The sequence below is a fragment of the Lolium perenne genome, chromosome 1, assembly GCF_019359855.2.
Source record: "Lolium perenne isolate Kyuss_39 chromosome 1, Kyuss_2.0, whole genome shotgun sequence".
Taxonomy (NCBI): Eukaryota; Viridiplantae; Streptophyta; class Magnoliopsida; order Poales; family Poaceae; genus Lolium; species Lolium perenne.
The window spans coordinates 230796213-230811716 of record NC_067244.2 but is presented as its reverse complement, the minus strand read 5'-3'; the positions used below and the strand labels follow the sequence as shown (position 1 = coordinate 230811716).

The window sequence follows — 15504 nt, the reverse complement described above, 5'->3', positions numbered from 1 at the left end:
CAACACATATGTCAGTCCTAAGATGCATTTCGTGTACGATGTCCCAACGAAGAGGGTGCCTGCCATGTTGGAAGCTTAGAGCATCTTCACCGGTGGCCTCTAAATAGGCGCCGATAAGGGCACCCTGGCACTCTCGTATGGAGGGTGCCGGTAGAGCATCCTCTATTTGGGGATGCTGCTCCTACACCGGCGTCTTCTATACGCCAGCTTCGATAGATTTTAAAATTTAAAATGACATTTAAAAACTGAAATTCATACGAAATTTATACAAAATTAACTCGAATTTAAACTTAATAAAACTTAAACTTCAACCTAACGGGCCTGGCTCGTCGTCGTTCTTCGCCTTTGCAGCATGCGTCCGTACCCGCTTCTCGTCCCTTGCTTCGCGCATCTGGCTGTGGAGCATGGCGGCCAGCATCACAGGAGCTTGCCGGTGGCGCTATCCCCGCGCTTCCAGCCTTTGCCGAGAAGCCTCGATCTCGGCGTGCCTCGCCTGCTCGCGGGCGAACGCCTCATAATGGCGATGAGCATTGAGCTCGCAGAGCTTCTATCGCCCTGCCTCATCTGTGGCCGCTTGTTGGCGCGAGATCTCGAGGGCGTGCTCGAGGTTTGCGTCGTTGACGAACTCCCGTTTCTCCTCCTTCAACCTCTGGAAGCGTTGCGCGTTCAACGACGCCAGGATCACCGCCTGCTCCGGGTCGGCGGGGGCCTGCGGCTGCTCGCCCCACTGCGCCTCCTCCTCCGCCGCCTCAGCTTTCGCGTCTGCGACGTCGACCTCGTGCCACGCCGCGAACCGTAGGTCCTCGTCATCGTCAGAGTTGTACTCCGCGTCTGGCTGCGGCTCCAGCTCTGGTGGTGGTGGAGGCAGCGCGCGGCTGTTGAGGCCAAGCATGGAGTACGTCGTCTTCAGACGGCGCGACATTTTGAGGTGGAGAGAAGAGAATGGAGCGTCAGCGGCGGTGGAGATGAGAGGATAGTACCGCGGTGGTGGACGGCGTACGTACTATATAGCGATGACAACTACCCGCATTTACGGCGGCTAGGCGACTGGACGTCGCGTGGCCAGTCGCTGCCCTCGTGGCCACCTCGGTTTCCGCGCGGGAGACCATTAAACACCGATGACAAACCTTCCCGCGTCGCGGCCGACGCGAACCGTCGCGTCCTGTCGCTGACAAGACACCCCCACCCACGAAAACCGTCGTGCTGGCGAGGCGCCGGCGCGCCCGATTCGCGCCCTACGCGAAGGGGCCGGCACGGGAATGCCAGCGATTCTATTGGGCTCGAAAACTAGCCGACACCGTTTGGGGCGCACCGATGCAAGCCCAAAAACCACACCGGCCCCTAAAACACTCTCGGGACCACCAGTGGAGATGCTCTTACAAATTCATATTCCGAACATCCCAAACTTAGGACTGTAACTTTGCAATATAACTATTGCAACCGAGCAACAAGACTAAAATGCAAATAAAATAATGGATGTCTCATAATCTATATCTCTTATAAAGCAAAACCCCACTAGAGGGTTATTTAAGTTGTCTATCTCAGCATGCAAGCTATCCACATCATCCATTCTATTAGCCATCCAATTATCCATATCATCCTCCACTAACATTCATTAATAGTCTACATGCAAGCCACATCATCTATTTTTTAAGCTATCTAATTATCCACATCATAAACTTTTAAACTTTTAACCGCCAACTACATAACCATTTCAAGTCAGTTTTTTTAAGTTAGCCTCTTGACTATTTGCACCAATTAAATCCTGCATGTTCCTACAAATAACATCCTATTTCAATCAATTTATATCCTGCATGTTCCTACAAATAACATCTTATTTCAATCAATTTATATCCTTTTATTTTTTATAAAATAGAGTTATTGGAGAAATTTCCGCTGCAACGCGCGAGGTATCCTTCTAGTTCCATAAACATTACATTACCTGCTTCAATAGGATAAATAGTTCACATCTGGTAGACACCTAACCATTACGTTACCAGGTTCCATTGGCATGCCGTTTACTATCGACACACCAACAATTAGGCCACACGACCTACGTGCTTACATGCCACCAAAATAACAGGCTCAACATGCTGCCACTCGCATGGTGGATATCAGCTAATGCTGTGCATATCAAAGTCCAAAACGTTAACCTATATTCAGTTAATCTGGACGAGCCTGTCAGTACCTACTAACTCTCCTGCCACCCACCCTAATCCCCACAGAGGCACAAACTACCTGTGGCCTACCAATCGTTGGCAAGCAAGTACCCAGGGAGGTCCCGTATGTTCACCCTCGACGAACTAATTTCGCACATTATCTTCCACCTTAGGTGTGTCACTTCCCTCTGCATATTGGTTCCCATCACAAACTCAAAACCGCTTTTTAGCTCCGACCCATCAATTTGAAGAACCCGGCAACAATTACGGTCAACAGTCAAAACACTGCCATCGTGAAGTTCCCTTGTTTTGGGATGACAGGCTATAGCACCCTGTCCAACTGCTAAAGGCCGAGCAAGGTCAGTCGGTAGGCCTTCTCGAACAACAGATTGAAGATCAGGATACTGTTGTCCAACTGACTCATGATACTGAGAAAGCTTTTCTCTCTCCTCCTGTAAAAACTGCTTCGAGAATCGACGTGGCTTTCCAAAAGAACTGCAAAAAATAGACTCAGAAAACGAACAAAAGCTAATGCAAACAAATAAACTGAATGATGACAGACCTCGTAATAACACCCCACTCAACACGAATCAGCTTTGGCCCATGTCCCATCTCAACTTGATTCAGGCACTTGACAAATTCATTCTTCGCTGACTCATGACCCAACTTAACATGATTCAGGTACTCGGCAAAAAAATCGTTCTTGGGAAACCATGGGCAATCAATTGCAGTGCAGCACCATTCAGACATGCACCATCTCCGGAGCTTGTCCTGCAAGAGGTCAGGGTAAATATAAGTTGTAACTTCTAAACCTTGCAAATGATGAGATATTGACAAAACATCCAACCTTAAGATCAACAACGCTATTCACTGGGTTGGTAATATTGTTGCGGGAATCATCAGCAACCTCAGAGGGCTTACACTCTGGAGCAAGTGATTTCAAAATGCCTAATTTGTGACTGCTTCTAGCCTTCGACATCGAGTCAGATTTCTGACTTAATGCATTTTGTGTTGCGTCCATAATATCCATGGCTTCTACTTCCGAAATAGCACTCCCATCATTATGTGGATCTTGCTGCTCTACTTCAGAAATAGTAATTCCATCATGGTGTGGATCTTTCATAAGTCTGGCACTTTTCCTAGTAACCATCTCATTATTTGCAATTTCTGAAAGCCTTTCAATCGTCTTCCTTTTTCTGGAGTTAGCATTTTTCTCAAATAATGGTACTGTTGCAGGAGCACTAGGCTTGTCATCGGATTCATTGCCTTTGCTTCCCTTAATGTGCGTTGATGATTCTGAAAAAACAGTATGGGCAGTATCAATAGCACAAATCAAACACAAACCGTTGATAAACTTAGCATATCAATCAAAAGTTAATTCTTCTAAATCACATTTGTCCATAACTTTTGTGGGATTTTCACATGGATGGTCTGAGGCTTGAACTTATGAAAAGTCTACCTGTGAACCTGGTTAAACAATTTGTGGACCTCTTAGCAGTATGCACAGCATCTAGAAGTCTTGTTGTTGCAAATAGAAGCCGAAAAATGGAATTAAGTGTGTTGCAGGTAAAATAGATGTAGTCATGCAGAGAAAATCTTTGTTTAGAGTATACATACAAGGCAGAGCACAACTACAGTGTTGCCCGGAAACTAGTCAACGATGTATGCAGGTGCTTCACTACGTCCATTTCTTTTAGAAAACATAAGGCTGCACCAGTGGCGGCGCGGCGCAGGCATATTTGGAGCTGTGGGGGTCCATAAATGGTCCTTGTATGAATTTGGAATTTATGCAGAACTCCTTTAAGATTAGACTCCACAGAAGATTATAACTATATAATGGACCCCACAGATAATCAGCTCTGACTCCACCGCTATACAGCACTATCATGTAGCATAATCCCTATGACTCTGTCTAAGAACTCTGTATCTCCATACAAAAACATTGTCAAGAAGAGTGAGATTGGCAAATAATACAATTGCAAGAGCTCAAGTACTAAACTGCTAAGCTCTCCATTGCATGGTTCCACCGCCGCACCACATAATCATTAGATAAATAAATACTATTAAGTGTTAATGGATAAGATGAGGTGAATGGGAATTAAATAATGAAAATATAGCTTGCAACTTCTGAAATCCATAGTATGAGATAAGACTAACCGGTTTCAGCATTGGAAAAAGGTCGTAGAATATTTACAGGTCCATCAGCTAATGTATGTAATGCATCGAGAGCTGAAGTTTCATCTGCAAAACAAAGTTCAATCATGCGATCAGGACCAAAGGTTTGTGCCATAGATATGTAAGCAAGAATTCTAACAAGTTATCCTTACACCTTATAATTTTTCCTATATATTTGATCAGACTTTAGAAAGTTTGACCCTGACCAAAGCTACTATACAGATTAATTTGAAACAGATGGAGGATCAAGCATTACAAAACAAAATAAATAATATATGGGCGCAAAGCAAGGCCGGACAGAGGGAAGTTTGTATGGCAACATCGATTTCTATGTAATAACTATTACATAGTTATGTTTGAGTTTCCCACGGTAGGGAGATTGATAGTTTATGGTGGTTGACCATGCTAGCATAGGACATACTTACGTTTCACCACACGATCAAGAAAATGGTGTACTGTACATACACATAAGAAGAAGCTCCACCCATTGTCTATCTTGATGGAATGCTATTGTCATTCAATAATACGAATATGTCTATATTGTATACGATAGTTGAGAAGATACGGCACTGTACAACTTTATAACAGGAGACGGGAACATACGACCACTCAATCTTCCAGGTGTTTGAGAAACCTGAGGCGAGCCTCCTCTTTGACATACTTCTGCCAGAGCTAGAGCAGCTATATGAGCACTTTCATCCTTGCCATTAGTAAGTTTTGATTGTCTATTTTCTGAACCTATCTTGTCCTCTTGGTGGTACATGGTTGCAACAGGCACTCGTGGAGTCCTTTTTCCAACACCACGTGGTATGTTTCAATACCTCAATTTAAATATTCTTTGTTCAAGGAAATTAAAAATTGTATTGTTTTTATGATTAAACAGTGCCAGATTTCGTCAGTAAGCAGTTGCAACAAAAAGCTTTGCCTGTACTTGAATTTTTCCTTTCTTCTAACACATTTAGAATTTGGTGTTGAAATTACCTCCAGGAATTTTCTCCTTCAACAAAGAAAGGCATCCATAGCTTGATGAATCGGGCTGAGATTGCAGTAGATCAGGGCAACGTGTATCAGATGCCTTCGACATAGACTGAAGTTTGGCAAGACCAGGCTTCTGTGGATTCCTAGAAGTCTCCGGTGAACCGTTACTCTCACAATCACTGTAACTTCCATCCTATAGTTCAGATCAGATATCTTGGTTACAAACATTCTAGATAAACGCAATAAAATGACATATCATACTGGCAGAATAATTTTCTGAAGTGTAACCCATATGCCACCATAAGTTCTAGGTCTACCATTCCACTACTTCACAAGAACACCCATATGCTGTAATCTTATACGGGATAAATTCATTTCAATTGACGATATTGAAGTAACACCTCAAGAATGTTGCTTGCAGATGTCAGCCTTTAAACATAAAATAGCTTAATGTAGTCAACATAAATGACCATTACAATCTTGATAGTTGGAGCTCCTAAGCATTTCATACTGCTATATTGCTAGATGCAACAAATAGTTTTTGTTTTCAGAGTCTGTACTCTGTACTTGATATAGTTTTTGCATATATCAAGAATAACCTCACATTCAGTACAGTACTTTTATGGAATTCCCAACCCATGCTTGACTTTTTCCCCCCATAAATATAAGATGTCTAGAGATATTGACTAATCCTTGACAGTACACACCAGTGCACCACATACAATATCAAGAAAATATCAGTTCAGGATATTGCACAATAAGAAAAATAAGAAAATAAAGTGCACGTGAGAACAAAAATACTGGTTTGTTGATTGAAAAAATTATATTATACATATATGCTTAGTTATCATAATTGTTTCATTAGAAAGTGCTTTAGCATCTATGCTGCTGGCATATTAATAGAAACACACAATATATCATATCATACAAAGTTGTGCCTATATGGCAGACAATAGCACACAATTTTTACAATAAAACTCAGCTGACACCAAAACTACGCTAAAATTAGGGGCTGGTATTTTTTGCCCAGGTCCCACCGCCCTGTAATTTGGAGCTGCCATTGCAAGCATATATAAATATGTGGACTTAGACAGATAAAAAATTGAGTTAAGAGACTGAAGACACTGCAGAGTGCAGATACTTACTCGCACTCTACTTCTATGTACAACTGTTGCATCCTTATCATTCCAATCTCCATTAATCTCGGCATTGTGCTTGATTAGGTTTCTCAGTTTTCTTGTGGAAACCATTGATAGTCACAGAACTACCTGAAATACAATTCACTGGAGGTTAGATGATTTGCTTCAATAGCTCTTAGATGAAATTGCAAAGGGTAATCTGGAAAAAAAAGATAGGCAGGAAGGCTAACAATATATCTGCGATAAATAAAACATGCCTGATTACATACACAACCTTCATGAACTAATGTTTTATATATAAGGAAAATTAGGGTATGTACTCTGTACTATTACAAGAACCACTATCTTGCAAGCTCGATGATAAAGAAGGCGTGCATTTAAGCGTGGCTAGGTGCTAGGAGACGGCAGAACGCCTAGCCTAAGGCGCTGCAAACGTTACACGCTGGTGCACATGCAGTAAATTAACCCTTAGATGCAAGGAAGAACTTCCCGATTTAATGTTACAGCTCCGAGCCTCGGCCCACACGCACGGGAATCAGACAATAGATCAGCAATCGATAGAATGCAGAAGAGACACATCCAGTGCGCGGGAGTAGGAGGCAATACCTCGACGCGGGAGGACGTCTGCGCCTGGAGGCTTCCTCGGGCGGTGGTGAGGATGGGGCTAGGGTTGGGTGGCTCGAGGGGAACTGGGGAGGTAGCTCGATCGGGATAGCACGGAGGTGCATACCCCTCGATGAATTGGTGGGGATACGTGCAGTGTAGCTCAGTGCAGCTGAGAGGGAGAGAGGGGATTCTAGAAGCGGAGAAATGGAGGTGGAGAGAGGTGGAGAGAGGTGGAGGAAGAAGGAGCCCTGGGCTCGGGAAGAAAATGTTGCACGATGACAATTTTTGATGGGCCGCCGTCAGCGCTAGCCTAATATGGCCCGTTGGAATATCAAGCAGCCTGCCAGAATTTTCTAAAAAAATAAGACGCTGCCGCCAGAACACATGGATTTAGACAAAAATAACCTTTTTTTTACTTGGCATAAAATAATCTTATCTCGAAAATAATTATAAGTACTTGTGTTATATGACGTTGTGCCCTGCGATGTCATGCTTCAGAGTGATGCTTTATAGCATTGTTGCCAAATCGAATTTCATTGCGGATTTCATGAGGAAGGAAAAGGCAAATCCAACAAGAAAAGGCGGACGGAGCAAAGGATCACACATGTAAGAACCTATATAGATTAGGAAAGAGGAGCTTCAGAGGATTCATGACCATGACTCCTTTGATTAGGGATTTCTTTGCTTACAACGTCATGCTACTGAGTATGATTCTGTTGGGAAGCACTATTTGTAGATTATTTGTGAGATAGGGCTTATTTTGTCTAAATTTTTGAGAAATGGTTATTTTTGTTCAATTACCCAGAACATAATGAGTAAAAGGTGCATGTTGGTCTACTTACTACAAAGATGACATTTGTTTAGTAAATCACAATCAATTTTTCTAGACTAACATATGGTAAGAATCAACACTTTGTTCTCATCCCACCTCGCCACTTAGCCTAATAGGTTGTCTTCCCCACCACAATCGGGTGTGGCATCGATGAAGGAGACCAACAAGACGAGCTCCACCGCCACAAATCCACAACGTTGTTCTGGTCGTCGAACACCAGCATGACCCTCGAAAGCTTCACACTATGAATGCTCGGCGAACTCATAAAGTGTGTTGAAGTTTCCCTTCCGGTCGCCGCTACCAATGGTCTAACCTTGTCCATTAAAACCATCTCAATAAATTTAATATAAAATAATAAGCTTTAACATAATTACATAGTGTCAACATATGCTACTTCATACAATATCTAGAAAACATGTCAAATATCAGTGCTAAAACAGTAAATGTGCAAATAAAGCAATAAATTAACATCCGGCCTCATGTTCTACTTGGATACAAGTTAACTTTTGTGCTTCTTAGGGGGTGTTTGTTTGGGCTTCCTGTGGCTTTCCAGTGAAAAAAGCCAGGCAAACCAACCAAACGGGGTGGCTGCGCTTCGGGCTTCGCCAAAGCCTGCGAGCCGAATAGGCAAACTCGGAAAAGCACCTCTCGACGTGCTTCCCGCGGCTTCCCGCGGCTTTCTCCCTCGCGACCGAAACGTTATCTGAGTTTGGACATGTCCTTTGAAGTTATTACGAGCATACTGCCACTCCCCATCGACCCGAGCCCCAAAAATATCTCCCAGAAATCCATCCGGGCTAAAATAAAAAAGGCCTAACGAATCCCACCCCCACGATGACCCGCGCTCCACCCCGTCGATCTCGGAGCTCCTCCACACCAGACCTCCCGCCGCTGCTGGAGCTTCTCCACGCCCGACCTCCTCCCCGCCGCCGGAGCTCCTCCACGCCCGGCCTCACCCCCGCCGCCGGAGCACCTCCACGCCCAACCTCACCCCCGCCGCCGGAGCTTCTCCCCGCGGTCGGAGCTTCTGCCCCCTCCTCCCGCCGACGAGCTCCTCCACACCAGACCTCCCGCCGCCGCCGGAGCTTCTCCACGCCCGACCTCCTCCCCGCCGCCGCAGATCCTCCACGCCCGGCCTCACGCCCGCTGCCGGAGCACCTCCACGCCCGACCTCACCCCCGCCGCCGGAGCTTCTCCCCGCGGCCGGAGCTTCTCCCCGCTCCTCCCGCCGATGAGCTCCTCCCCTCCTCCCAGATCGACGGGGTTGCACGAGTCGCGTCGTCACCATACCGCCTGCTCACCCTCTCCTCGGCCTATGTCGTCACCAAAGTTGTATTCGAGTCAATTATTTGGCGTGTATTCATTTTAGTTATAGATACAGTTAGGTTGTATTCGAGTCAATTATTTGGCGTGTATTCATTTTAGTTATAGATACAGTTAGGCTGGTGCCAATGCATCACCACACTATAGCCTGCCACGTCAGCTTTTTTCCTCACTCTCACCCCACTCTCACCCCACGGTGCCATTGCACAGGCTATAGTGCCAGCTCTCACTTCTCTCTCCTCCACATCACCATTTCTTTTTCAGATTAAGTTATTTCACTCGGGCTGCAAGAGATCTTTGAACGTGGTCATATCGGGTGGAGTCCAACCGGACATGGTGGAGAAGATTTGACAGAGTGAAGGAGATGAATGATATGAAATGGGTGTGGAGTGAGTGAAACCATATGGGGGTATTTATAGGGGTGGGGATGAAATTTTAGGGTTTTTTTTTTGCTTTTTTTGGATTTTTTGAACCAGCAACGGCTACCCCAACGGCTAGCTGACGTGGACGAATCAGATCGCTCCACGTCAGCTAGCCGTTACACCCTCTCGCCCGCCTGTCGCCTCTCTCTCGCCCGCCTCTCGCCCCCAGCGCTACCGCCCCGTGCTGCCAACGCTGCCGCCCCACTCTCGCCCGCCTCTCACCTCCCTCTCGCCCCCAGCGCGTGCAGTAGCCGGGCGGTAGCGGGCGATACCGCCGGGCGCCCGCGCCACCGCCCCGCGCTCTCGTCTCGCCCCGCTATCGCCCGCCTCACGCCCCGCCTCGAGCGGTAGCGCCCCGCCTACCGCCTGCGTTGGCACCAGCCTTATACACTTTAATCAACAAAGAAATACATGTTCTCGAAACTTTAGGGCATTACAGACAATTCATCTGTTCATAGCAAGACAACCAGCTAAGTTGCCAAACAGTGAAACTCAGAACAGCAGCTTTTCCTGCACAGCCAGCCAGCCACAGCCCAAACAAACAGGCCCTTAGTCTTCCGGATTTTGTGATATTGATGTGCCGTGTCGACCATTAGTGCACAAAGAACAACTATGAAACACAAATGGGAGTCACTCGAAGACATTCTCGTATCAACCCCCGGGTTGACAGGACAAACAGCGGGGAGCAGGGGCGCTAAATCGAGGCTCTTGTTGTTGGAGTGGACCGGCGTTCGTCCGACATGGCTAGGCAACATGCTAGGACGAAGTTGGCATACATGATACTCAGCTCCTAGTGTTTTATGCGTGTCATGGACTCGTAGGGATGAGTAGATACAATCTCGCGGTCTCATGTTATTTCCTCATCAGTCAGCTGCATCCAAGCCGAGATAGCATGACAAGAGATCAGACATTGTACGCGACGGGAACTGGCAACCTTATTTTCTTCTACCTAAAGCCCATACCTATATCATACCCATGAGTGTGGACTCACAAAATTGGGGGTCCTATGAGAGTGATGAGATCACACAACCCTGTAAAAGGGGATGTCCTTTGACATTGCGGGTGTCGCGACTGTTAAATAAAGTTTGCATTGTTCATATCAGAGAGACAGAGACCAATCCTCTCTCTTTGGCATCAACACTGAAACAAGTAGAATTATTACCACACAAAATATTGTATGTGTTGATGCAAATATAGGAGACATCACAGTTACTGAAATATAAATCGGTTTCATATAGGCAAGTTGGTCAAAAATCTTGCGAAGAGAGCAAGAAATACATGAAGTTGCAAACATTACTTGTTGTCACTTTCATACCAGGTTAGAGCAATATGGTATTTTTCGTCCTAGCTATGGTACATTTTGTTTACATAAGGTCCATATATATATTCTTGGAGTCGCTAGTAATGGTCACTATGCCATTACATCGACAAACTAATTGCCGACGAGCATCTCCATGATTTCATAAGCTCTCACTTATCAGGATGCACAACCTTCCGACCGCCACAGCTAGTCTCAGGCACCGTCACCACGACATAAATTTGCACTAGGATTGTGCCTCGTCTTTGTGCGAGTAACAACTCATAAATTTATATTTTGAAAAGTGTTGACTGCCAAAACCCACCGGCGGGCAGCGGCCTGTCAACACAGTGTAGAGCCGGGAAGAGCCTAGAGCTGCGGCTGGCTGAGACCCCTCCGAGCGACGGCCCGCAATGCTCTTCTGGTCACACGCGGCGATGCGAAGTGCAAGGGCGTGCCACCTGACCTATACCTGGTCAGGAAGGTGATGGGGATGCCTCGCTTAGTTCCTGCATGGCATACACGTAAACATTAAATAAGAGCCTCGATCGGCTCTCAGGTTATCCTGTGAATCGGCTCAAAGAGCCGATCCACCCATGATTCGTACGGGGTGCACGAATACTTGGTGATCCTGCTTGATCAAGATAAAGCTAATGAGATCTACGACGATTTAGGGTTTTCACCGCATAATCGGATCATCCTACTCCAGGTTGGGCCTCGCGGCCACGCACGGTGCTCGTAAGCCGATCCTAAACAAGGCCAAAAAACCAACATGGCGTTGATCCTCGGAACATCCTGTTTAGGACTTGCGAACGCCACCCTACGTGCCGCTGGATCCTCCCCCCCTTTGTAAGGCCTAACTATTGCAGATGTTAAACTAATCCTTGCAGAGCAAGGAGCAATCGTAACGGATCAGATCTACTAAATAATGAACAAGCAGGGTGCCGCCCCACACACGAGATAGGTGTGAGGGCGGCTAGACATGCAAGGGTTGCACTACGTAAGCATGTTATACGGAGAACTATGCTAACCCTAACACATCTATGATAACTACGTTGCCCGCCATCAAAGACGCTTCAAGACGGGCAACGCATGAACAACGTGGAGCTTAGGCTGCCTAGATCGCAAGATGCGATCTAGGCAGCATGTCGCTTACCTGATTGAAACCCTCGAGACGAAGGAGTTGGCGATGCGCCGAGATTGGTTTGTTTTGGGGTGAACGTTGTGTTGTTGTTTATTCCATAAACCCTAGATACATATTTATAGTCCAGGGGACTTTCTAACGTGGGAATATCCCACCGTACACGATACAAACTCTAATCTTGATCTAAGATACAATCTACTATAATTAAAGATACACGGGCAACCTAGCCCAAATTCTCCGTGCAAGGCCGCTTCAGAAATCTTCCACGTGTAGTCTTCCAAGCCCATCTCTCTTACGGCCCACCTCTGAATTTGTCCAAAATCTGGTGATAACACATGCCCCCTGGTTTTGGAAATAACATTTCCAAAATCATTATACTTTCCTTCGTCGGGTCATGTCGTGGCAGAGCAGAGCTGTTGCAGTATCCGTTATCATTATGCCCCGTCTTCTCAGCTTCTCTGCAAAATTCGATAGCTCTGGCGTCATCTCCTTGGAAACTGTAATGACAATAAATTTCCACCAGGCTCCTCATTATTTAACTGTGCCGATCGATTAGCTTTCTTCATCCCCTTCCCCTGTTCCAGCCATCGGCAGCCAAAAAACCCTCTTCTCCCTCAGCTATGTCTTCCTCTTCCTCCTCCTTCTCAAACCTCTTCCCCCCATTCTCGCCGAAGAAGAACGAGGACAAGCCTCATTCCGAGGTGAACCCCCTCTCCTCCGATAATGAGAAGAAAGAAGGAGAAGTAGCGAAGGCCAAGACCTTCCCCTTCGCCAAGCTCCCGCCGAAGAAGCGCTCCCGCATGTGGGCGGACAGCGAGGATGAAGATGACGACGAAGAAGAAGAAGAGGAGGAGGAAGATGAATCTTCCTCTTCCGCCGGGTACCCGCCAACCAAGCGCTTCCGCTCCTGGGCGGACAGCGAGGACGATGATGATGACGAGGAGGAAGAGGCTCCAGCCACGGGCTGGGGCAGCAGCGACGAGGAGCTCCCTGGGAGCAGCGCCGACGACATCGACGGCGGTGACGACGAGGACAGCGACGACTAGTAGAATAGGACTAGTAGTAGCAGTGCGCTAGGCACTAAATCCCTCTTTTGAGAGCCATCGGCTCTTTCTTGTAAAGCCGCTCCTCTGAATTAATGAAATTGTTCTTCTGATTCATCCTTTAATTGCCCTAATTTCATTCCTTCCGCCTGTCATGTCAAGACCGATAGCAATGTATCGATTTTTTTTTTTTCTCTTTGGACGCCCATGAAGCCGGACTCTCATGTCAATTAGCCCGTAGGCCAAGAACTTCTCAATTTCAGGCTGCGATTTGGTATCTGACCATAATTTTTAGCCGATGACTACCCATCGGCTATTTTGAGAATCTAGTCCCTCTCCTTCTCTTGCAGCGACAGGACGGTCCAAACAACAAAACCGACGGCCTCCAATCCTGATTCAGAGGAGATCACAATGCAGGGCCAGTCGATGCGCCTCCAATCGGTTTTCCAAAAACAGAGCAGCCACCAGGCCAGCTGCCCCCCGAGTCTGAGTCGAAGTGAGAACAGTAATGGATCAGCCCAATGCGCCGCCTATGCAGAGTTAGCCGATTTCAATAAAATCGGCTTCCCAAAGCAGAGAACCTTCAGGGTGAGCTGCCCCCCGAGTTTCTTCAGTCTACTTCGCGTCTTGCAGGTCAAATCGGCTCCTCCCCTGCACTGACCGTCGATATCGATATGAACTCTGAGCGTATAAACAACCGGTCTAGCTTCGCTTCTTAGTTCTGAAGTCGATGCCCCTGCATCGGCTGGATAAAGCTAATTTATTTGGCCGATCTTTCTCAATCGGCCCTCAATCGGCCCCCACTGTTCCACTGCACGCGTGTTACCTGCACACGTTCATCTGACTATATGCCCCCCGAGCCGAATCTGCCAAATGACTGCAGATATCGGCTTTCATGGTTAGTCAGGGCACTGCACTTGTACGTCGGCTTCGCAAAGATTCATGCTGACTTTCATCTGCCGACGTGGCCGCTGCCCAGTAGATCGTTGCTGACCACAAACAGAATATGTGCAGAAGATAATTTTGGCCGATTGCTGGAATCGGCCTCCACATTGCTTGTTCGATGAAGGTTTTGTAATGTTCCTCCATAAAATTTTTCGGGGCCGATCACAAGGATCAGCCTCACCCGGTTTGCTTATTGTTTTAATCTTGCTACTCGGTTAGGCTGGATAAAACCAACCCAACCTCTGACTTGATGCGCCTGCTGTCATCCACCTTTAGTGCATCGTATAATCGTGGAGCACTAAGCTCTGTCGGCAAGACAAGCACCATGTTTGTGCCAGCCGATGTTTCATCATCGGCTTTCTTTTGCTTGGGACGCCACTCCATTCTCCGTGGACGACCCTCCTCATCCAGGGCTCGCTGAACCTTTGCAGCCAGATCAGGCCGTGCCTTCCTTAGCGTGTGCAAGTATAACCTTTCGGCTTCCTCCAGGCCGCGCAACCGCTGAACCCTGCGTTTTTGTAAACGGCTGAGTCCGTCAGGGCACCACCTTGGACAGTGGTACCTGTCTTCTTCTTCTTCTAGTCCCTCGTCTTCGGAATCCTCCAGATCTGCCCAACGAGGTGACTCAGCACGTTTGCTCTGTGGCGGGAGAGGCCCTAAGCGCTTGAACACAGACACGTTGGCTGCCTCCTTCTTCTTCTGGTTGCATTCTGGGCAATTGCCGATTGTGGGCAATCGGCTCATTCCTGAATCCCAGCAGTTGTACGAAGAAAGGGCAGTCCGGTGTCCGGCGTTGTCATCTTGCTCCCTTGACTTGTACGTGGCACGGCGCTCGTGCTCCTCCTCATCGCGATTCTGCCGACGATGTCTTCTGGCTTCTCTAGCCAGACGATCTCCTTCATCATCATAGTTGGACCGTCGGCGTTGGTCATACTGACTCACATATTTGTTGAGGAGGTGATCAGAGAGAGGTCGTTGATATCTTATGTTCTTCACTTCTCCCTCTGTGACGTAGCGCTTGCCGTCATGATGGAGCCGATCACGTGGAGCGGCCTCCTCTGTGTCCTTGCTATGAGAGCAGCTGCCCTCATCTCCATCTTTGCCAGAGTAGTTCCTGTGTCCTACCATGTTGATGCTGAACGTGGGACCTGATCGGCAACCCTCGGGGTAGATGACTTCTACCATGTTAACGGCGGGGAAGGGCTGGGTGTCTACCTTCATGGCGTACTGGTTGAAAATTAAACGCCCCTTCTCTATCGCCGCTTGGATGTGCTGACGCCACACCCTGCAGTCGTTGGTGGCATGGGAAAGCGAGTTGTGGAATTTGCAGTACGGCTTTCCGTTTAGCTCTTGCGCCGTGGGGAACTTGAGACCTTCAGGAATCGTCAACTGTCTCTCCTTGAGCAGGAGGTCGAAGATTTGTTCAGTCTTGGTCACGTCA

The 15504-nt window shown here is 47.1% G+C and overlaps 1 protein-coding gene across 2 annotated transcripts; it reads right to left on the bottom strand.

Annotated features, from left to right (window-relative positions):
- Positions 1-1922: 1922 nt before the first annotated feature.
- LOC127326551 (protein ALWAYS EARLY 3) lies at positions 1923-7272 on the bottom strand. 2 transcript variants are annotated; one of them, XM_051353396.2, is made up of 7 exons: positions 7058-7272; positions 6458-6580; positions 5316-5505; positions 4317-4400; positions 3007-3455; positions 2722-2930; positions 1923-2654 (listed from the first exon to the last, which is right to left on the bottom strand). In XM_051353396.2, the coding sequence occupies exons 2-7, from the start codon at positions 6560-6562 to the stop codon at positions 2246-2248; spliced, it is 1446 nt and encodes a 481-aa protein (XP_051209356.1). In that variant the 5' UTR covers positions 6563-6580; positions 7058-7272; the 3' UTR covers positions 1923-2245. The 2 variants fall into 2 exon arrangements, with proteins under 2 accessions (XP_051209356.1, XP_051209359.1); XM_051353399.2 differs by lacking the exons at positions 5316-5505; positions 6458-6580; positions 7058-7272 and adding an exon at positions 4938-5246.
- Between the last annotated feature and the right edge of the window lie 8232 nt (positions 7273-15504).

Excerpts from the sequence above, each read along its gene's own strand:
- LOC127326551 (XM_051353396.2), bottom strand. The coding sequence starts at position 6,562 with ATGGTTTCCACAAGAAAACTGAGAAACCTAATCAAGCACAATGCCGAG. Across the intron at positions 4,401-5,315 it reads GAAGGAGAAAATTCCTGGAG|ATGAAACTTCAGCTCTCGAT; the intron begins GTAATTTCAACA and ends TTTGTTTTGCAG. Across the intron at positions 2,931-3,006 it reads ATAGCGTTGTTGATCTTAAG|GACAAGCTCCGGAGATGGTG; the intron begins GTTGGATGTTTT and ends GACCTCTTGCAG.